Raw genomic sequence first — 24,912 nt, forward strand, 5'->3', positions numbered from 1 at the left:
TCTATTGATGGGTTTTGGTGTATTTCCAGCTTTTGATTATTTGAATAAGGTTGTTATAAATAAAGCTGCTATGAATATGTGTACATATATGTCTATACATAGACATGTATTTTCTTTGTCTTCTTATTTTTTTTGAGACAGAGTCTTGCTGTGTTGCCCAGGCTGGAGTGCAGTGGTGTAGAAATAAGCTTGTCTGTAGGACCTACATAGCCAGCATTGCCATTACTGGAGCCATCAGTGAATTTTAAGATGCCCAGATTTCATATTGTTCAAACACACATGCTCTACAAACAATTTGTGCGGTTGATACAATCACGGGGTTGTGAGGTAACATTCATCCTCCTCAGTTTACAAAGAAGATGACGGGATTAAGAGATTAAAGTAAAGACAGGCATAGGAAATCACAAGGATATTCATTGGGGAAGTGATAAGTGTCCATGAAATCTTCACAATTTATGTTCAGAGATTACAGTAAAGATAGGCATAAGAAATTATAAAAGTATTAATTTGGGGAACTAATAAATGTCCATGAAATCTTCACAATTTATATTCTTCTGCCGCGGCTTCAGCCGGTCCCTCCGTTCGGGTTCCCTGACTTCCCGCAACAGTATTAGGTACCACAATTTGTTTTTCCAGTTATCTGTTGATGGGTTTTGGTGTATTTCCAGCTTTTGATTATTTGAATAAGGTTGTTATAAATAAAGCTGCTAGGAATATGTGTACATATATGTCTATACATAGACATGTATTTTCTTTTTCTTCTTTTTTGTATTTTTTTGAGACAGAGTCTTGCTCTGTTGCCCAGGCTGGAGTGCAGTGGTGTAATCTTGGCTCACTGCAACCTCCGCCTCCAGGGTTCAAGTGATTCTCCTGCCTCAGCCTCTCGAGTAGCTGGGAATATAGGTGTGTGCCACCACGCCTGGCTAATTTTTTGTATTTTTAGTAGAGAAGGAGTTTCACCATGTTAGCCAGGATGGTCTCGATCTCCTGACCTCATGATCCGCCTGCCTCGGCATTCCAAAGTGCTGAAATTACAGGCATGAGCCACTGTGCCTGGCCAGATATGTATTTTCATTTCACTTAATAACTAGGAGTAGAATTGCTAGGTCATCTGAAAAGCATATGTTTATCTTTTTAAGAAACTACCACACTATTTTTCAAAATGGTTGTATCATTTTACATTCCCACCAGCAATGTATGAGACTTCTGATTGTCCTAGATCCTTATTATTTGGTATTATCAGTCATTTTAATTTTAGCATTTTATAAGTATGAGGTGATACCGCATTGTAGTTTTATTTTGCATTTCTCTGGTGGCTAGAGACTTGAGCGTCTTTTCATGTGTTTACTGGCCATTCATATATCATCTTTTGAATAGTGTCTATTTAAATATTTTGTCTATTAAAAATTGTATTATTATTGAGTTGTAACAGTTCTCTGTATATTCAGGATGTCAATCCTTGGTGAGATATATGTATTGCAAATAATTTTCTCCCAGTTTATGCTGTTGCTTTTTATTTCTTTAGTGTTGTCTTTAGAAGAGCTGAAGTTTTAAATTTTGATGAAGTTTACTTTACTAGATTTTCCTTTCATGGTCCTTCTTTTTGTGTCCTATTTAAGAAATTATTTTATTCCTCAAGGTTTTGAAGAGTTTTCACCTATTTCTTCTAAAAGTTTTATAATTTTTGATTTTTTTCCTTTTTTTTTTAAAATTATACTTTAAATTCTAGGGTACATATGCACAACATGCAGGTTTTTTACATATGTATACATATGCCATGTTGGTGTGCTGCACCCATTAACTCGTCATTTACATTAGGTATATCTCCTAATGTTATCCCTCCCCCCTCCCCCCACCCCACAACAGGCCCTGGTGTGTGGTGTTCCCCACCCTGTGTCCAATTGTTCTCATTGTTCAATTCCCACCTATGAGTGAAAACATGCAGTGTTTGGTTTTCTGTCTTTGCGATTGATGGTTTCCAGCTTCATCCATGTCCCTACAAAGGACATGAACTCATCCTTTTTACTTTTAGAATCTGTGAACCATTTCAAAATAAGTTTTACGAGTCCTATGAGGTAAGGGTCAGGTTTTTTTTTTTTTTTTCCATATGAATATGAAGTTGTTACAACACTGTTGAAAAGACAGTTCTTTCCCTCATTGAATGATCTTGCCACCTTTGTTGAAAATCAGTTGGCTTGACCTATGTGGGTCTATTTCTGGAGTATATTCTGTTCTATTGATTTATATGTCTATTTCTAGCCAATACTAAACTGTTTTAATTACCATAACTTTATAGTAAGTCTTAAAATCAAGTAGTACAGTTTCTCCAACTTTATTCTTTTTTCAATATTTCTTAGGATAGTCTACATCTTTTATATTTCTAAATAAGTTTTCTGATTAAGTTGTCACTTTCTATGGAAAAAACGCCTTCTGGAATTGTTTTTGAGATTGTGTCTATAGAGAAGAAATCAGGTCTTAAAAAGATTTAGTCTGTTGATACATGTTTCTCCATGTATTTAGGCCTTCTTTAAATTTTTGGAGTACTATTTAGTGGTTTTCATTGTTTTATATGTATCTTGTTAAATTTAAATTTATCCTGAAGTAGTTCATATTTTTGGATGCCTTTAGAAATAGTAGTTTTTCAAATTTCAATTTGGAATTTTACGTTGCTTGTATTTAAATATATAGTTAATTCTTACACATTGTTCTTGTATCCTGTGACCTTGCTAAATTTGCCTGTTGGTTCTGGTAGCTTCTGTGTAGATTCCTTAGCATTGTCTATATACATGGTCTTGTCTATGATAAAGATAGTTTTACTTTTTCCTTTTCAATTTGGTTTTTTTTTTTTCCTTGCCTTATTGTATTGGCTAGAATGTCCTGTACAATGTGAAAGAAAAATGGTGAGAGTAGACATCTTTGTTTTGTTTGTGACCTTAGTGGAAAAACATTCAGCCTTTTACCTTAAATATGATGTTAGCTATTAAGCATCTTATAGATGTCCTTTATGAGGTTGAGGAAGTTCTCTTTTATTTCTAGTTTGCTGAAAGTTTATCATGAATGGGTGTGGGATTTTGTCAACTGCTTTGTTCTGTATCAGTTAAAATAATCATAGGGGTTTTCTCCTATATTCTGTTAGTATAGTGGATTACATTGATTATTAAAATGTTACGTAAATCTTTCATTTCTGTGATAAACCCCATTTAGTCATGATGTGTTTATCAGTCATGGATATTACTGAATCCATTTTTAAAAATATTTTCAAGGATTTTTTTTCCTGTGTGTTAATGGATATTGGTTTGTAGTTTTCTCTGTAATTTTTTTCTCTTTTTTGTACTAACATAAAACTGGACTTTTTAAATAAATGGAAAAGAATTTCTGTATTCTCTGAGTTTATGTAGGTTTGATATTATTTATTGGTAAATGTTTGATAGATTCACTAATGAAGTCATTTGGGCCTAGAATTTTCTTTAAAGGAAGGTTTTTGATAACAGTTTCTTACATAGATATAGGGCTATGCAGATTTACTTGTGTCTGTTTTACTAAGTTGTATTTATTAAGGAATTTGCCATTTCACTTAAGTTTTTTATTGTTGGCATGAAATTGTTCATAATAGTTTTTTGTTATCCCTTTAATGTCTGTGGAATTTGTGGTAATGTCTCTCCTTTCATTCCTGATATTGGTAATCTGTGTTTTCTTTTTCTCTCTTTTAAAAGCACTCTGCCTAGAGGTTCGTCAATTTCATGGATTTGTTTCAAAGACCCAGCTTTTGGTTTCATTGGTTTTTCTGTTTTAGATTTCATTAATTTCAGGTCTTTATTATATCCTTCCTTCTGTTTACTTTGGGGTTTACTTGGTTCTTCCTTCAGTATAAAGAAAAGATTGATAAATTTGACTCCATAAATTGTTTTTTAAAGTTGCACGGCAAAAGCCACTGTGGACAAAGTCAAAATATAGCTATCAAATAACTGTGATAAAATACTTACAACATATATCAGAGGGCTGGTATGCCTGATATATAACAGCCTCTTAAAAATTAAGGGATAAAGGACCAAAACCTGATGGAAAAGTTAAAGTTATCAACAGACAGTTCACACAGAAAAGATCGGGAAATGTTCCTCAAACATATTAAAAAATGTAGAACTCGTACTTGAGAAACATTAATTAAAATAACACTTGAGATACCATTTATCATTCATCAAACTGGCACAAAATTTTAAATTTTTATTTTATTTTACTTTTGAGACAGGGTCTTGCTCTGTCGCTCAGGCTGGAGTGAAGTGGCATGATCATGGCTCACTGCAGCCTTGACTTCCCAGGCCCAAGCGATCTTCCCACCTCAGCCACCTGAGTGTAGTTGGGACTACAGGTGTGTGCCACCATGCCTGGCTAATTTTTGTATTTTTTGTACAATTTTGGTTTCACTATATTGCCCAGGCTGGTCTCAAACTTGGACTCAAGCAACCTTCCCGCAAACTAAAAGTTTAAAAGTCTGGCTACACATTCTGTTGATGAGGCTGTGGAGAATCAGGCACTCCTGCAAATGTTCTTTTTCAGTGTTTTCTGGATTTCTTCTATGTTTGTGTTTTTTCAATATATTTTTAGCTATTCTTGTTTATTGATATGAACTTTAATAGCAATTTGTCTAGCTCTGTGAAAAACCATGTTATTTTTATTGCAATTGTGTTTATTGTTTATTGCAATTTATAAGCTAATTTAGGGAGGCAGTTATAGGAAGACAAGCATGGAATGAGACAGGAGTGAGGACAGAGCCTTAAAGTTCTCTAATATTTAGAGAAGGGAAATCTAGAATGGGAAATGGAAAAGGAGTGGTTGATGAGAGTTTTAAGGAGGAGGAGATGGTTTTAAGGAGTGTAGATGTGCTGAATACTGATGAGAAGTGTCTTCAGGTAATGTATTGTTTAATACATGAATGACAGACACTGTTCTTAGGCCCTTTTGGGGATCCAAATGATCATATATACATTGAATAAGGTGTAATGTATGTATTTTATTCATTGATGCATTGAATAAGGTATAATGTATTGTTGAATACATGAATGAGGGACACTGTTCTTAGGTGCTTTGGGGGATATAAGTGATTATATAAACATTGAATAAGACCCAAACCCTATTCTTAAGATATTATTGTCTAAAAAGGAACATGAGATATGCTAACTCAACTTTTTAAACTTTATGAGGAGAGGTACTAAGTTTGCAGTATTCATCACTGCATCGTTAGCATTGAGTCTAGTGTATATAGTTGATTTTTAATATGTATTTGTTGACTAGTAAATGGTCAAAATGCTCTTTCACAGGTCTCTAATTATTGCACACTTAAAGATATATACCAAAAATGAACAGTTCATTCGCCTAGCTTTTTTTACAATTGTAAAAATATAAACCCTATGATTTTAATTTATTTGAATCATTCACGTTAATAATTAGCAAAGTCTGAGGGAATGATATAATCTATGGAGAAAGCATAGAGTGATCAGAAAACCTACTTGAATATGCCATGTGCCATTAGGGATTCATTTTAGGGCCAAGTGACTTTCATTGGAAGACACTGATAAGGGCCTATTGGAATGGACACAAGTTGCACTGCAAAGGATTATTTGAATTTGGGCAGGTAGAGACAGGAAGAAGTATGTTCTGGATGAAAAGAGAGATTAATTGTGCAAATTTTTCTTATATAGATATATTAAGATATCCTTTGAATTAATGCTATGAAGTAGATGTTATATTTATTCATTCAGTGTATTCTCAATGCTAAGCACTATAGAGAATATAAAAGTAGATGTAAGTGCCATTTGTACTTATATTGTGTGTCACATTTTACTGGACATTTTGAAATGGTGTAACTTGAGATAGCATATAAACAATTTCTTTACCTGAATTAATTTATATTTTAGGATATGTTGAAAATACCAAAATATTTTTAGGGCTTCTATTTTCTTTTGTTTCCTCTCCTTTTTAAGTAAGAGACTATGAAGCCAAATACTGTTTATTTTAGGTAATATGCTTTTTCTTTTAATAGTTTGCTAAATAAGGAGACAGTTTTATATTTTATTTGTAAAAGAATAAGGATTTATTCTATTTGTCACAATTATATTTGTCACCTTGTTAAATCAAGGTCTGATAAGAGGCTGAATTCACAGAAGTTTGTCCTTGAACCTCATATGTCTATCTCAGCAGTAATTTCTGATGCCAGCAATACTTCTCAACTGAGTGATGAGTCTTTTGGGAGTGGAGATTCTATTAAAACACTCGACTTTGAAAAATACTTATTATAGTTCATGTTCTCAGAAAATATTTTAAATCCTGACACTCTTCTCTTTTGGATTTTGTAAAAAAAAAAAAAAAAAAAAGACATTGCTGTTTTCCTGACAGTAGACCATTGTTTTTTATTTGAATTCTATTATCTTTTATTTGCAGTTCCTTAAGTCAAGCTATGACCAAGGTGATTATGCTAGTGTATCTCATTGTAATTATTTATTCTAAGGAATAATTTAACATAAAAAAGTCCTTAGATCTTACCCAATAATGGCATAAACTTGGAGGTTAATGTTATATTTAGACTCCTCATTTTACATTCTCTCCAGGTGTGTACACTCATATTTATGCGTTTACCTTTCACTTGTGTGATAAACGACTTCCAGATCTATATCCATTATTTAAATGTTCCTGGGAAATCTCCATTACTGCCCTTACTCTTCTTTACTGTTTGGCAATTACTGATTTACTTGCCTATCTCTGACTAGTAGGTAAGCTCCTTGAGGGCAGGGACTACATTTAACATCTTCTGGAAGACAGTTGTTAATGTTAATGCACAAGCAGAATATTTTAATCATATTGTTAGTTTTAGACTTAGTGCTGTATTGCGTTTCAGTTTGCCCTTCTACAGTGTAACCCTTTTGGGGTCTTACTTTAAGCCTGAAGTATATCCCTGGGCAATTTCACCTCGTCTGACCTTGAGTTCCAACTTATCTTCCCAATACCAAGCAGCTGGCTGCTAAAGTGTCTGCTCACCTTTTTTTCTCTTGGATAGTAGCCCCATCAGGTTCTGCCTATTTCAGTTGTTTGTCAGTGTCTTTTAGCAGTTACTTTATGTACTTCTGTCTTTTGTTGATTTTGGTGAGAGACTGAGTCCTGATAGAAGCTATTTAATCATGACTGGCCTGAAGTCCATGGGCTTGTATTTAAAAAAAATTTTTTAATTGAGTTCAAATTCACATAAAATTAGCTGTTTTAAAATATACATTTCGGTGATCTTTAGTACTCTCACAATGTTGTGTGTCGATGTGTTTTTAATTTATATAAATTATAGTACACTATGGCTCTTGTTTTGTGTCTCATTTTCACCTAACAGTATGTTCTAAGAATTTTTTGCTTTTTCTTTTCTAGTCTAACTATTGCATAGTATGCATTTAACTTACCTATTCCTTTTGTGATGAACATATACTTTTCTTCCAACTCCCCCTACTGTATTGCAACTAGTAAGAATTTATTCTTGATACCATTTTCCCCAAGCAGGTAGGTTATGTAGGGGTCTTCTTTGGAAATTTGATACCCAAAATTTCTAGTTTGAGTCATTATCTGTGTTCTGGAGGAATTGACTCTTGGGGAAATTCCTAGATTCTTTGGAGCTATTCTAGACTTGAAAGTTCTCCTCCTAGATTTATGTTGGCATCAGTCTAATTTCTTGAGTGTATCTAAACATCTGTGAATACTGTGCATTTTGCCACATAAAGGAATGGGAGCACTCTCTACCCTTTGAGGTCTTGGTTCCTTTATATAAAAATATATATGGAAAAAATTGGGGGATAGAGACTTTCTATAATCTGTTGAGGGTGGAATTCTGCAATTCACTAAAAGTCTGTGACTTTAGATGATGATAGTCAGTTTATTTAGTAATTGAACTCAAAATCTGGATATTGCAAACTTCTTTGCCACTTATTAGCTTTGTGACTTTGGGCAAGTTATTTAACCTCTCAGAGCCTTGGTTCCACATCTCACTGATGAGGATAATAATAGAGTAGTTGTTGGGTTAAAATTAAAGAGAATGACAATGTAAAGCACTTGTCTTAGCTCTGACACAAGTGCATGGTAATGTTGATATTTTATCTTACTTCCTTTGAATACTAAATGCATTTTTGTGAAAGTGGTTATTCTGCTCATTTGGCACCCCAAAATATGGTACCTTGTATTATTTTTAATGAGTCATGTTCTTTTCCATTAAGTATAATCTCATGGAGAACAGAGATTTTACCAGAATGGAGCTTAAATTGCTTTTCCTGCAGTTTACATTAATGCATTTTGATTTTTTTCCTTTGTTTTTCTCTCTCTTGAGAAACAGAAAGCATTTGTATTTAAATTCAAAATTGAACTTTTTTCCCCCAGATAACCATGATGACTACACAGACTTCTACTATGACATTTGCTCCTTTTGAGGATACATTGAGTCGGATGCTCTTTGGCTGGCAGCAGCCGTTTTCATCATGTGAGAAGAAAAGTGAAGCAAAATCACCTTCCAATGGTGTTGGTTCATTGGCCTCAAAGCCTGCAGATGTTGCTTCAGATAATGTTAAAAAGAAACATACTAAGAAGAATGAATAAATTTACTTGATGAGCTCTACAAGGCCAAAAAAATTTTTTTTCTTATCTACCTGTTAGATTGTGATAATTTTTCTATGTATGTGATGTGAAATGAAGACTATATATATGGAATGGAGGTGACAGAAAGAAAGAAATTCTTTGTTTGAGGAAGACTTCCCCTTTCTGGATTGTAATTCTTGAGTATCATGTGATTATGCTTTTCTGGTATAAGGGATTGTGTTGTGATTATTTGAATAGTTTTATATTAATAAAAGAAGGCAAAATTTTTTCAATGTTAGAAAAAGCAGATCTGTCATTGCAAAGTAACAAAAATTTTAAACTTTTAAAAATGTAGATATTTTCATATTTTTAAAATTTGAATCTATTGAGCTTTAGTTCAGCAGGATTAAATTTTTACTTTACATTATCATTAAAATTGCTGGGTATGGAAAACAATTGCCATTTTGTTTTGAACACTGAGAAGAGTAAACTTTTCCTAAAACACTTTATATTATAAATGAAAATAAATTGCTGCTTTATATTTTAGATATAAACATCATATTTTTTATTAATACCTACATCAAATGGAAAATACCTGAAAGTTTTTTTCCATAGCAGATATTTTCTACTAGAAGTAATTTTACTACTTTTCATTTAGAACAGAGTATGAGTCTTAATCTGAAGTCTTTCTCATGCCCTTGTTATAAAAAAAACTACTGTTTTTTTCCCTCAAGAAAATCAAGGGTGTAATTTTTAATAAATTGTTAATCCCATGTTTTGTTTTGTAATTTTCATTTTAAGAGCTTGACTGATTTTTTTATCTCTCATTAAAACACGTTTGTTTTAATTGTAGGGGAAATTACTTTTCTCAGCATTTTGCATGTTCTTTCTAATCTTCATTGGTCTGAATATATTGGTAGTAGTTACTGTAATTATTCAACAAAAAGTATCTCAGTTTAAAAATTTTTCCACTATGTCTTCTTTCTAGTGGCTACCGTTTTAGTTTCTAGTTGAATGTCTCTGACAAGCTTTCATATGGTTTTGTTATATGTTCATCTACATGTACATGTGTTATTAATTTTATTTTAAATGAAAACTAATCACCTTCATGTGGAAATGCTCTGAGAATTGTCCTCAGGCATTTGGTAGTAACCAGCTAACCAAGAAGAAACGGAGAAACCAGAACTTCATATGGCAGTCCATTCAGATGAAGAATGATGATATAAAATCTGGTTCCTTCTTAGCAAAATTAAAAATAAACAAGAAAAGATACTAAATGACATCAGATTTTCTTTCTTTATGATTTAAAAGTCCAGTTATAACATTAAAACTCTGTGTCCTAGTTTCTTTTACCAAAACCATGAACCTACTACCCGTATCAGGTATTTTGGATGGTTTAGAAGTACTCAAATCACATTCAAGTTGTTGTTGTTATTTTAAATTTTTAACAAATGTAAACACCAGCAGGTACTATACTTTTACTTGTTCAAAAACATTGGGAGGGGGCACTTTTCATAGTCTTGGAATGCTAACAAGTTTATTTTTAATATTGTGACAGAAAGCATTAAGTATTTAAGAGTTCTGTATTTGATACTCTTACAGTTAAAAACTTTTCAAAATTAATACATTGTTAATTATTGACTGGTTTTAAAGTTTGGGTTTAACTATAGTTGAAATGAAAGGACTCTTGTTTTACACTTGTATTAAAGACAAATTTATTAAAATAAGTTATTTAGCACCAATGGAGTATTACATTATTTTTATGTTTCTTTTATATTTTTCTTGAGGTAGAGTTTCAGAACTCATCTAGTGTTTTGACTAATATGGTATATATTCAGTGATTACTGTCCAAATGGGACATTGGTAGAAACTTGATTGATCTATGCAAGTATCCTATAATCCTCAATTCAAGGCTCTTAATGTAAAACAATGTACGGGAGAACATGGCTTAGGCCTGAAACCCCCATCCTGAATCTGTTCAGGTCACCTGTAGAGTCTTGACTTGGATTTGCAAAGGTTAGACTCCTTACCCAATGTGAAGTGTGAATAAGGCCTATAGACCTGCCTCACACAGCTAATCAGAGGTGGCACTGAGAAAGTCAAGTCCTAATAGGTCTCCTTAAAAAAAAAAATAAAAGAGACAAAAAGCTGGCAAGAACAAGAGCCAGCTTCCCTCGGTGTTCTCACTCTCAAGTAAAACATGGCCAAATGAGTATCAAAGTGATTTATCAGATTAGTCACTCTTCCTTACTGAGGGAGTATCAAGTAAGGGCTGGAGAGAGACAAGATATGTGGAGTAGGCGGGTTTCAGTGGAAATGATAGCCTCCCTGTGGGTAGAGACCAAAAGGTAGAGAGATGAGAGAAGAAGGGAGACTCTGGTTAGTGTGTGTGTGTGTGTGTGTGTGTGTATTTTTTTTTGTCCCTTAAAGCCCGGACACATTTCCATTAAAATCCACATCACAAGTTCATGATAATTGAGTGGAACATTGCATGTTGTAAATGGAATAATGTGTTCAGAATGCTCTCCCTTTCCCATGGTAAAGCCCTTTATAGTGTTTGCCCCAGGTGCAATTCACATCCTTGGTAATATTCATTCAGTTGTTTATTCAACAAATATTGAGTACCAGTTATGGGTCAATCATTGTCCTAGGCTCTGAAGATAACAGAAAACAAGAAAAATGCTTTCTCCCTTGGAGTTTATATTCCGGATGGTGGAGAGACAGATAATAAACAAATGTGTTCTTGTAGTGGTAATAAAAGTTACAAGTAAATATTAAGTAGGACATAGGGATAGAAAGTGAGGGGAATGGGATTGTTTGTTACAGGACTGCTAGGCCTTTCTATTAAAATTGCATTTTCACAGAGACCCGAAGGACATGAGGGAGCAAACCATGTAGACTTGTGGGTAAGTGTAAGGTCCATACTGATCCTTCATATACTTGATTTGAAGCATATATTCCCCCCAAATTATTGAATTTATTTTTCTTTTTAAGAACAATTTTACTCTGTAGTTTGTAACAGACCATACCTCTTAAACTATTCTTTACAGTTTTTGTTTCTTGAGGTAAGGTTTGCATACAATAAAATGCACAAATAGTAAGTGTACATACCATGAGTTTTGAAAAATGTATACAAATTTATAACCTAAACTTCTGCTTAGACATGTTACTAGCACTTCTGAAAGTTCCTTTCCAGTTAACTCCCCTACAACTCAATAAAACTGAGTCATACAATATGTTTTCTTTTGTGTAGACTTTTTTACAACTCAGCATAATGTCTTTGAAATCATCCATCTTGTTGCATTTATCAGTAGTTCATTCCTTTATAATTGCTTAGTAGTTTTACTATATGGGTATACCACAGTTTTTATCCTATTGGTGCACATCAGTACTGTTTCTTGTTTGGAGTTTTCTGAATAAGCTACTCTGAATATTTTTGTATAAGTTTTTGGTGAACATTTTGGTGAATGATTTACATTCCTTTGGGCATATGCCCAGTAATGGGATTGCTGGATTGAATGGTAGTTATAAGTTCTTTGAGAAATCTCCAAACTGCTTTCCACAATGAAGTAATATACATTCCTACCAGCAGTGTATAAGTGTTCTCTTTTCTCTGCAGCCTCACTAGCATCTGTTACTTTTTTACTTTTTAATAATTGCCTTTTTTTTTTTTTGAAATGGAGTCACACTCTGTCACCCAGGCTGGAATGCAATGGCACAATCTCTGCTCACTGCAACCTCCGCCTCCCAGGTTCAAGCAATTCTCCTGCCTCAGCCTCCCAAGTAGCTGGGATTAGAGGGTGTGTCACCACACCTGGCTAATTTTGTATTTTTAATAGAAACGGGGTTTCACCATGTTGGCCAGGCTGGTCTCGAACTCCTGACCTCAGATGATTCACCCACCTCGGCCTCCCAAAGTGCTGTGATTACAGGCGTGAGCCAGCATGCCCATCCAATAATTGCCTTTCTGACTGATGTGAGATGGTATCTCACTATGGGTTTGATTTCTATTTCTCTAATGGTTAGTGATGTTGGGCATTTTTTCATATGCTTGTTGCCACGTGTATGTCTTCTTTTGAAAAGTGTTGATGTTCTTTGCCACCACCCCTCCACCCCCCTTTTTTTTAGACTGAGTCATACTCTGTGGCCCAGGCTGTAGTGCAGTGGTGCAGTGGCACAATTTTTGCTCACTGCAACCTCTGCCTCTTGAGTTCAAGTGATTCTTGTGCCTCAGCCTCCTGAGTAGCTGCAATTACAGGCATGCACCACCATGCCTGGCTAATTTTTGTATTTTTAGTAGAGACATGGTTTCGCCATGTTGCCCAGGCTGGTCTTGAACTCCTGGGCTCAAGCAATCCACCCACCTCGGCCTCCCAAAGTGCTGGGATTACAGGTGTGAGCCACCGCCCACCCAACCCTTTGGCCATTTTTTAATGGGGTTGTTTGTTTTTTGCTTGTCAATTTAAGTTCCTTGTAGATTCTGAATGTTAGACCTTTGTCAGATGCATAGTTTGCAGATATTTTCTCCCATTCTGTAGGTTGTCTGTTTACTCTCTTGATAGTTTCTTTTGTTTCCCAAGGCAGATGTCCAGAATGGTGTTTCCTAGATTATCTTCCAGAGTTTTTATAGTTTTCAGTTTTATGTTTACTTCTTTAGTCCACCTTGAGTTGAGTTTTGTATGTGGTAGAAGGAAGGAGTCCAGTTTTAATCTTTAGGATATGGCTAACCAGTTATCCTGACACCATTTATGAAATAGGGAGTCCTTTCCCCGTTGTTTGTTTTTGTCAACTTTGTCTAGGATTAGATGGATGTAGGTGTGCAGCTTTATTTCTGAGTTCTCCAATGTGTTCCATTGGTCTGTGTGTCTGTTTTTGTACTAGTATCATGCTGTTTTGGTTACTATAGCTTTGTAGTATAGTTTGAAATTGGATAGTGTGATGCCTCCAGGTTTGTTGTTTTTGCTTAGGATTGCTTTGGCAATTTGGGCTCTCTTTTGGTTCCATATGAATTTTAGAATACTTTTTTCTAATGCTGTGAAAAATGTTGTTGGTAGTTTAATAGGAATAGCATTGAATGTGCAAATTGCTCTGGGCAACATGGCTATTTTACCATATTGATTCTTCCTATCCATGATCATGGAATGTTTTTCCATTTGTGTTGTCTCTGATTTCTTTCAGCAGTGTTTTGTAATTCTCACTGTAGACATCTTTGCCTTCCTGATTAGCTGTATTCCTAGGTATTATTTATTATTGTTATTTTGTGGCTATTGCAAATGGGATTGAATTCTTGATTTGGCTCTCACTTGGACATTATTGTCATATAGAAATGCCACTGAGTTTTGTACATCGATTTTGTTTCCTGAAACTTTCCTGAAATTGTTTATCAGATCTAGGAGCCTTTGGCAGAGACTCTGAGGTTTTCTAGGTATAAAATCATATCATCTGCAAAGAGAGATAGTTTGGCTTCTTTCCCTATTCAAATGTCTTTTATTTCTTTCTTTTGCCTGATTGCTCTGGCTAGGACTTCCAGTACTATGTTGAATAGGAATGGTGAGAGCAAGCATCCTTGTCTTGTTTGGTTCTCAAGGGGAATGCTTCTAGCTTTTGTCTGTTAGTGTGATGTTGGCTGTGGGTTTGTCATAGATGGCTTTTGTTATTTTGAGGGTTTTTTTGATGCCTAGTTTGTTGAGGATTTTTAGCATGAAGTTATACTGAATTTTATTGAAAGCCTTTTCTGTGTCTATTTAGATGATCATGTGTTTTTTAAGTTCTGTTTATGTGACGAATCACATTTATTGATTTGTTTATATTGAACCAACCTTGCGTCTGTGGAATAAAGCCTACTTGATTGTGGTGGATTAGCTTTTTGATGTGCTGCTGGATTCCATTCGCTAGTGTTTTGTTGAGGATTTTTGTATCTATATTCATCACAGATATTGATGTAAAGTTTTCTTTTTTGTTTTGTCTATGGTGGGTTTTGGTATCAGAATGATGCTTGCCTCATAGAATGAGTAAGGGAGGAGTCCCTCATTCTCAGTTTTTTTTGGAATAGTTTCAGAAGGAATACTCCTTGTGGTATTCACAGTAATATCATTGTCTCCCCCATTGGATATTAGGAACAATATCACAAGGAGGATGTACACCTCCTGTGATATTGGGAGTAATATCATCCTTTTCCCCCATTGATATTAGGAAAAATATCACAGAAATACACCTATTGGAAGTAATATAATCCTCTCCTTTCCTAAATATTAGAAACTATATCACAGAAGAAGTGTACACCTTCTCGGAAATTGGGAATAACATCATCCTCGTCACCGCTCAATGTTAGGAACAGTATCGTGGAGCAGGGGTGTACAGCCCCTGCAATTTTAGGAGTAATATCATCTTCTTCCCCCCCGGATATTAGGAACAATATCACAGGAAGGTGTACACCCCTTTGCTATTGGGAGTAATATCATCCTCTTGCTCCCTGGATAGTAGGAACAATATCCCGGGGCGGGGCGGGGGAAGCTGTGTACAACCCCTGCGATATTAAGAGTAAAGTCATCCTCGGCCGGGCGCGGTGGCTCACGCCTGTAATCCCAGCACTTTGGGAGGCTAAGGCGGGCGGATCACAAGGTCAGGAGATTGAGACCATCCTGGCTAACACAGTGAAACCCGTCTCTACTAAAAAATACAAAAAATTAGCCGGGTGTGGTGGCGAGCGCCTGTAGTCCCAGCTACTTGGGAGGCTGTGGCAGGAGAATGGCGTGAATCCGGGAGACGGAGCTTGCAGTGAGCAGAGATGGTGCCACTGCACTCCAGCCAGGGTGACAGAGCGAGACTCCTCAAAAAAAAAAAATAAATAAAAAATAAAGTAATCCTCTTTCACCCTGGATATTAGGAATAATATCACAGGGGAGTGTACACCCTGTGTGATACTGGGAGTGATATCATCTTCTTCCCCCTTCCTGGACTGTAGGAACAATATCATAGGGTGGGGGTGTACACCCCCTGCGATATTGGGAGTAATATATTCCTCTACGTTCTGGATATTAGGAGCAGTATCACAAGTATCTGTATATTAGAAAAAAATATCACAGATGGGGTGTTCACAACCTGCGATATTGGGGCTAATAACTTTCTCCAAACCTGGACATTAGGAGCAATATCACAAGGTGGGTATACACCTGCTGCGATATTGGTAGTAATATCCTCTTTCTCCCTGGACAGTAGGAGCAATATGACAGGGGGGTGTACACCCCCTGTGATATTGGGGATAGGATCATCCTCTTCCCCCTGAATATTAGGAACAATATCACATTGGGGGGGAAAACCCCCTGCCTTATTGGAAGTAACATCATCCTCTCTTTCCATGGTTATTAGGATCAATATCTCAGGCATTGTGTATGCCTGCGATATTGGGAGTAATATCATCCTGTCCCCACCTGGATATTAGAAATAATATCAAAGGGGGAGTGTAGAACCTCTTCAATTTTGGGAGGAGTATCATTCTCCCCCCCACCCCAGGATGTTAGAAACAATATCACAGAAAGGTGTACATGTTTTGCAATATTGACAGTAATATCATCTCCCCCCCTTGAATATTAGGAACAATATCACAAGGGGGTGTACGCCCCCTACGATATTGGAAGTAATATTCTCTCTCCCCCCGGGATATTAGGAAGACTATCACAGAGGGGTGGGTGTACACGCCGTGTGATACTGGTAGTAGTATCCTTTCACCCTAAATATTAGAAACAATACCGCAAAGGGGGTGTACACCCCCGGGATATTGGGAGTAATGTCAACTTCTACCACCTAGATATTAGGAAAAATTTCACAGAAAGTGTGCACACCACCTGGAATATTGCAAGTAATATCAACCTTTCCTTACCTGAATATTAGGAAAAAATGTCAGGGGGTGTACACTCCCTGCTATATTTTGGGTAACATCATCTTCTCCACCACTTGATATTAGGAACAATGGTGAAGGTGGTGTACACACCCTGCGATATTGGGAGTAATATCACCTTCACTCCCCCCTGGATATTATGAACAATATAACGAGGGGGGTGTACACTCTGTGTGATGTTGGGAGTAATATCATCTTCTCTTTCCCTAGATGTTAGGAACAATATCACAGAGGTGGTGTACAACTTCTGCGATATTTGGAGTAATATCATCCTCTTTTAACCTGGATATTAAAAACAATATCACAGCAGAGGTGTACAGCCCTCTGATATTGGGAGTAATACTATACTCTCCCCACCTGGATATTAGGAACAATATCACAATATTACAGTGGGGCGTACACTTTTTGCAATGTTGGGAATAATATCCTCTTCTCTCCCCCTGGATATGAGGAAGATTATCACAGGGTTGGTGAGCACCCCCTCTGATATTTGAAGTAATATCCACACCCCCGGATATTAGGAACAATATCACATTGGTGTGTACACCCCCTGAGATGTTGAAAGTAATATCAAACATAGTTTCATCCCGTGCGAGGAATATCACAGGGGTGTGTACAACCTCTGCAATATTGGGAGTAATATCATCCTCTCTTCCCTGGATGTTAAAAACAGTATCACAGGAAGTGTGTACTCCCTGCGATACTGGGAGTAATACCATCCTCTTCCCCCCTGGATATTAGGGACAATATCATGGAGGGGTGTACATACCCTGCGATATTGGGAATAATATCCTCTTCCCCTAGGATACTAGACACAATATCACAGACGGGTGTATACACCCTGAGATATTGGTAGTAGTATCATCCTCTCACCCCTAAATAATAGGAACAATATTATAAAGTGGGTGTACACCCCCTGTGATATTGGGAGTAATGTCATTCTCTACCCCCTAAATATTAGGGACAATACCACAGGGAGTGTGTACACCACCTGCAATATTGGAAGTATGTCAACCTCTTTCCATCTGGATATGAGAAACAATATCACGGGGGGTATAGACCCACTTCGATATTGAGAGTAATATCTTCTCCCCCCTAAATATTAGGAACAGTATCACAAAGTGTGTGTACACCCCCTGCGATATTGGGAGTAATGTCATCCTCTCCTCCCTGTGTATCAGGAACAATATCTCACGAGGGTGTACACCCCCTCCGATATTGGGAGTAATATTATCTTCCCCCACCCCAGATATTTGGAACACTATCGCAAAAAGGTGTACACACCCTGCGATATTGGTGGTAATATCACATTCTCTGCCCCCGGATATTATGAACAATATCACAAAGGGGGTACTCTGTGATACTGGGAGTAAGATCATCCTCTTTCATTCTGGATATTGGGGACAATATTAAAGGGGGGATGTACACCCCTTGCGATATTGGGAGTAATATTATCTTCTTCCTCTTTGGATATTAAAAAGAATACCACAGGGGTGGTGTACACCTTCTGCGATATTTGGAATAATATCATTCTCTCCTAACTTGGATATTAAAAACAGTATCACAAGGGAGGTGTACACCCTCTGCCATATTGGGAGTAATAGCATCCCTTTCCACCCTGATATTAGGAACAATATCACAGGGGGGTGTACACCCCTTGCAATATTAAGAATAATAACATCTCCACCTGGATATGTGGAAGAATATCACAGGGTGAGTGTACACCTACTGCGATATTAGGAGTAATATAATCCTCTCCTCCCCCGGATATTAGGAACAGTAAATAGTACATTGATGTGTACACCTTTTGTGATATTAAAAGTAATATCATCCTCTTCCCTCCTGGATATTAGGGTGAGTATCACAGCGGGGTGTAAGCCCTCTGCGATATTGGGAATCATCTCATATTCTCCCCTCTGGATATTAGGAACAATACCAAAAGGGGTGTGAGCACCCCGTGCAATACTGAGAGTAATACCAACCTCTTTTCTTCTGGATATTAGGACCAACATTACAGAGCATGCGTACACACACTGCGATATTGGGAGTAAAGTCATCCTATTTTCACTCAGATATTAAGAACCATATAACAGGGGAAGTGTACACACCCTTCAATATTAGGTGTAATATCCTCTAATATACTATTAGGAACAGTATTGCATGGGGTTGTACACCCCCTGCGATATTGGGAGTAATATCTTCTCCCCTGCCAGCATATTAGGAACAATATCATGGGGGGATGTACACCCCCTGCAATATTAAAAGTAACGTCATCCTCTCTTGCCCTGGATATAAAAAACAATATCACAAGGGGGTGTACAACTCCTGCAATATTGGGAGTAATATCATCTTCTTCCCCCCTGGATATTAGAAACAATATCACGGAGGGCGTGTCCACCCCCTGGGGTATTGGGAGTAATATCATTTTCTACCACCTAAATTCTAAAAACAATATCACTGGGGGGTGTACATCCTCTGCGATATTGGGAGTAATATCCCCCCTCCCCATTTGAATATTAGTAACAGTATCACAGAAGTTTGTACGCTCCCTGCGATATTGAAAGTAATATCATCATCTTCCCCCTTGAATGTTAGGAACAATATCACACGGTGGGTGTACACACCCTGAGATATTGGGAGTAATATTATCTTCTCCCTCCCTGCTTATTGAAAACAATTTCGCAGAGATTGTGTACACCTTCTGCTATATTGAGAGTAATATCATCCTCTCCCACCCTGGATATTAGGAACAATATTACAGGTGGGTGTACACCCCTGCAATATTGAGAGTAATATCTTCTCTCTCTCCCTCTGGATACGAGAGAGAATATCACAGGGTGAGTGTACACCCCCTGCGATATTTGGAATAATATCATCCTCTCCCCTCCTGGATATTAGGAACAATATCACATTGATGAGTACACTCCCTGGGATATTGAAATTAATATTATTCTTTTCCCCCATGGATATTAGGAAGAATGTCACAGGGTTGTGTACACCGTCTGCGATACTGGGAGTAATATCCTCTCCTCTCTGGATATTAAAAACAATAGCACAGGAAGTGTGTACCCCTATGCGATATTGGGAGTAATATCATCCTCTCCCCCCAGGCATATTAGGGACAATATCAGAGTGTATGTACACTCCCTGTGAAATTGGGAGTAATATCATCTTTCTCCCCTCCGGCTATTAGAAACAATATCACAGGGGAAATGTCACTTCCTGCGTTATTGGAGTAATATCATGCTCTCCCCACCTGAATATTAGAAACAGTATCACAGGAGGGGTGTACACCCCCTGCGATACTGAGCGCAATCATCCTCCCTTTCTCTGGATATTAGAAACAATATCACGGGGGGATGTACAGCCACTACAATATTGGGAGTAATATCATCCTCTGCCCTCCTAAATAGCAGGAACAATATCAAAGTGGGAGTGTACACCCTCTGCGATATTGATAGTAATATCACAGTGTGATATGGCTCATATCACCAGGGGGAAAGAGAATGATGTTACTCCCAATATCGCAGGGGGATACAACCCCCTTGTGTTATTGTACCTAATATCCAGGAAGAGAGAGGATGATATTACTCCCAATATTGTAACTGGTCAACCCCCGCACTGCGATATTTTTCCTACTATCCAGAGTGAAGAAAGATGACATTACTCCCAATATTGCAGAAGGTGTTTACCCCCCCACCGAGATATTGTTCCTAATATCCAGTTATATCTGCGATATCTCTCTCAATTTCACAGGGGGTGTACATCCCCCTGTGATATTGCTGCTAATATTCAGAAGGGAAGAGGATATTACCCAAATATCGCGGGGGTTGTACAGTCCCCCTTTGATGTTGTTCCTAATATCCAGGGGGGAAGAGGATATTACTCCCAATGTCTCAGGGGGTGTACACCCCTTCGGTGATATTGTTCCTAATATCCAGGGGTATATTAAACCCAATATGGAAAGGGGTGTACACGCCCCCATGATATTGTTCCTAATATTCAGCGGGGTGTGGGGGGGAGATAATGATGTTACTCCCAATATTGCAGGGAGTGTATAACCTTCCTGTGATATTGTTCCTAAGTAATATGACTCCTAATATCGCAGAAAGTGTACACCCCTTCTGTGATATTATTCCTAATATCCAGACTGGGGAGAGGATAACATTACTTCCAAAATCGCAGAGAGAGTACAATTCCCCTGTGATATTGTTCCTAATATCCAGGAATGGAAAGGACAATATTACCCCCAATATCACAGGGAGTGTACACCCCCGTGATATTGTTCCTAATATTCAGGGGTGGAGAGGATGATATTAATCCCAATATTGCAGGGGGTCGATACCCCCCTGTCATATTGTTCTTAACATCCAGACGGGGAGAGGGTGATATTACTCCCAATATCGCAGGGGGTGTACACCCCCATGAGATATGGTTTCTAATATCCGGGAGGGGGAAAAATGATATTACTCCGAAAAGCAGAGGGGATTTACACCTCCACCACCCATGATATTGTTTTTAACATCTAGGGAGGGAGAGGATGATATTACTCTCAATATCACAGCGGGTGTCCACCACCCCTGTGATATTTTTCCTAATATATAGAGAAGAGAAGATGATATTACTCCCAATATCCCAGGGGGTGAACAGCTTTTTTGTGGTATTTTTCCTAGTATCCAGAGGTAAAGACGATGATATTGCTACCAATATCAGAGAAGGTGTACACACCTCTTGCAATATTGTTCCTGATATCTAGGGTAGGAGAGGATGATATTACTTCCAATATCACAGGAAGTGTATACCCCCTTGTGATTTTGTTCCTAATATCCAAATGGGGAGAGGATAATATTAATCGCAACATCGCGGGGGTGTAAGCCCCTCCCTGTGATATTGTTCCAAATATCCAGAAAGGAGAAGATTATATTACTTTCAATATCGCAAGGGGTGTACACCACCCCTGTAATATGGTTTGTAATTTTCAAGAGAGAAAAGGATGATATTACTGCTAATATCGCAAGGGGTGTACTCCCCCTTGTGATATTGTTCGTAATATCCAGGGGTGAAGAGGATGATATAAATGCCAATGTCACAGGGTGTGGTCACCTTCCTGTGATATTGTTCGGAATATCCAAGGGGGAAGAGGATAAAATTACTCCTAATAACGCAGAGGGTGTACACCGGCCCTGTGATATTCAATGGAAGAGAGGATAATATTACTCCCAATATCGCTTTCTGTATTCATTCCCCTGTGATATTGTTCGTAATATCCAGGGAGGAAGATGAAGACATTGCTCCCAACATCGAAGGGGTGTACACTTCCCTGTGATATTGTTCACAATATCCAGTTGGGGAAAGGATGATATTACTCCCAATACCGCAGCAGGTGTACACCCGCCTGTTATATTGTTCACAATATCCAGGATGGTAGTGGATGATATTATTCCCAATATTGCTGCAGGTGTACATTCCCTATGATATTGTTCATAATATCCAAGGAGAAAGAGGATAATATTACTCCCAATATCCCAGGGAACTTACACCCTCCTGTGACGTTATTTGTAATATCCAGAGAGGAAGAGGATGATATTACTGCAAATATCGCAGGGGGTGTACATCCCCTGTGTTATAGTTTGTAATGCCCAGAAAAGAGGACGATATTTCTCCCAATATTGCAGGGGGTGTACACTTCCCTGTGATATTGTTCGTAATACCCAGGAGGGAGAGGATAATATTACTCCTAATATCGAATGGGGTGTACAGATGGAAGGGAAGGGGAGAGGATGGTATCAATTCCAATATCGTACACACCTTGTGTGTACACCCCCCTGTGATAATGTCCGTAATATCTGAGGGAGAGAAAATGATATTACTCCCAATATCATAGGGAATGTCCACTCCCCTGTGATATTGTTTGTAATATCGAGGAGTGGGGGAAGATAATACTACTTCCAATATCACAGGGGGTGTACACCCTCCTGTGGTATTGTTTGTAATATCCAGGAAGAAAGAGAATGATATTACTCCCAATATTGCAGGGGGTGTAAACCGTCCTGTAATTTTGTTTGTAATATTCAGGAGGCGAGAGGATATTACTCTCAATATCACATGGGGTTTACACCCACCCTCTAATATTGTTTCTAATATCCAGGAAAGCAGAGGATATTACTCCCAACATCGCAGGGTGTGTACGCCATTTTTGAAATATTGTTTCTATTATCTATGGGAAGAGAGGATGAATTACTCCCAATATCACTGGGAATGTATATCCTCCCTGTGATATTGTTCTTAATGTCCAGTTTGGAAGAAGATAGTATTACTCCCAATATCGCACTGAATGTACAGTTCCCCCCGTGATATTTTTCCTGTTATCCAAAGCGGGAGGATATGATATTACTCCCAATGTCTCATGGGGTGTACAGCCTCCCTGTGATATTGTTTCTAATATCCAGGTTGGGAGAGGATGATATTACGCCCAATATCGCAGGAGGGGTACAACCCCACTTTGATATTGTTCCTAATCTTCAGAGTAGTAGAGGATGATATTACTTCCAATATCGAGAAGAGTTTACACCCCCCCGCCAAGATACTGTTCCTAATATCAAGTAGGGGAGAGGGTGATATTACTCCCAATAGCACAGGAAATGTACACCCCGCATGTGTACACCCCCTGTGATATTTTTCCTAATATCGAGAGGAGTGGCTGATATGACTCTGAATATCGCATGGGGTGTACATTGTTTGTAATATCCAAAAGGCAAGAGGATAATAATACTCCTAATATTGCGGAAGGTGTACAGCCCCCTGTGATATTATTCGCAATATCCAGGAGAGAAGAGGATGATATAAATGCCAATATCGCAGGGGGTGGACACCTTCCTCTGAAATTGTTGGAAATATCCGTGGGGGAAGAGGATAAAATTACTCCCAATATTGCAGGGCGTGTCCACATCCCTGTGATATTCTTCGTAATATTCTGTAGGGAAGACAATAATATTACTCCCAATATCGCAGGGAGTGTACACCCCCCTGTAATATTGTTTGTAATATCCAGGGGGGAGAAGATGAGATTACTCTTAATATCAAAGGGATGTATAACCCCTGTGATATTGTTCATAGTATCCAGCAGGGGAGAGAATAATATTACTAATAATATCGCAGGGAGTGTACAATTCCCCGTGATATTGTTCCTAATATCGAGTCGTGGGGAGAATGATATTACTCCCAATATCGCAGGGGGTGTACACACCTTTTGTGATATTTTTCCTAGTATCTAAGGAAGGGAGAGAATAATATTACTCCCAATATCGCAGGTTGCTGTACACTTTCCTGTGATAATGTTTGTAATTTAAAAAGGGAAATATGATATTATTCCAAATATTGTAAACACGCTGTGTAGACATGCGTCTTATCCAGGGGGTATTATTGCTCATGTGGTGGGGGGTGGACACCCCCCTTTAATATGGCACGTAATATCTAGGGGGAGAGAAGGGTGACATTACTCCCCATATGGCAGGGATGTAGGCACCCCCCTGGCATATGGCTCACAATAACCAGGGTGGGGAGAGAGGGGTGATATTACTCTCCATACGGAGGGGAGTGGACACCCCCCTGGCATATGGCTTGTAATACCCAGAAGGGGAGAGGGGGTGATATTACTCCCCATATGGTGAGAGGTGTACACTTCTCTGCCATATGGCTTGTAATACCCAGGGGTGAGAGGGGGGTGATATTACTCCCCATATGGTGGGGGGTGGACACCCCCCTGGCATATGGCTCGTAATACCCACGGAGGGGGAGAGGGGTGATATTACTCTGCATATGGCAGGGAGCGGACAGCCCCCTGGCATATGGCTCGTAATACTCTGGGTGGGGAGAGGGGGGTGATATTACTCCCCATATGGCGGTGGGTGGAATTTACCCTGCGATATTGGGAATAACATCACCTCCCTCTCCACCACTTGATATTACAAACCATATAGCAGGTGGGGTGTACACACCCCACAATTTTGGCACTAATATTATCCTTGTCTCTCTTTTTGAATATTAAGTGTAATATTACAGGTGGGGTGTACACCCCCGGTGTTATTGGGGGTAATATCATTTGCCCCCAGATATTAGCAACAATATCACAGAGGTGGTTTACACCCGCTGCAATATTGAAATTAATATCATCCTGTCCTTACCTAAATATTAGGAACAATATCTTTGGGGTGGTGTACACCCCTTGCAATATTGAAAGTAATAACATCCACTCCCCCTTACCTTGATTATTAATTACAAGTCACAGGGATGTGTATAACCCCTTGGATGTTGTAAGTAATAGCATCCTTTCCTTCCCTGTATGTTAGAAAGAATATTGCAGGGGTGTGTGTACATCCTCTGCGATACTGGGAGTAATATCATCTTCTCCGCCCTGAATA

At 38.0% G+C, this 24,912-nt stretch overlaps 1 protein-coding gene across 3 annotated transcripts in view; it reads left to right on the plus strand.

Annotated features, from left to right (window-relative positions):
• The window catches only part of TMEM38B (transmembrane protein 38B), a 78,453-nt gene extending 68,116 nt beyond the window's left edge, over window positions 1–10,337 (plus strand). For 2 of the 3 annotated variants that reach the window (XM_003911405.4, XM_021927300.2), the window contains one exon: window positions 8,401–10,337. In XM_003911405.4, the coding sequence (XP_003911454.1) occupies window positions 8,401–8,616 (216 nt within the window). In that variant the 3' untranslated portion in view covers window positions 8,617–10,337. The remainder of the gene's footprint in view (window positions 1–8,400) is intronic. The other variant, XR_001895692.3, reaches the window with a different exon arrangement.
• Window positions 10,338–24,912: the final 14,575 nt, after the last annotated feature.

Source organism: Papio anubis, chromosome 13, assembly GCF_008728515.1.
Source record: "Papio anubis isolate 15944 chromosome 13, Panubis1.0, whole genome shotgun sequence".
Taxonomy (NCBI): Eukaryota; Metazoa; Chordata; class Mammalia; order Primates; family Cercopithecidae; genus Papio; species Papio anubis.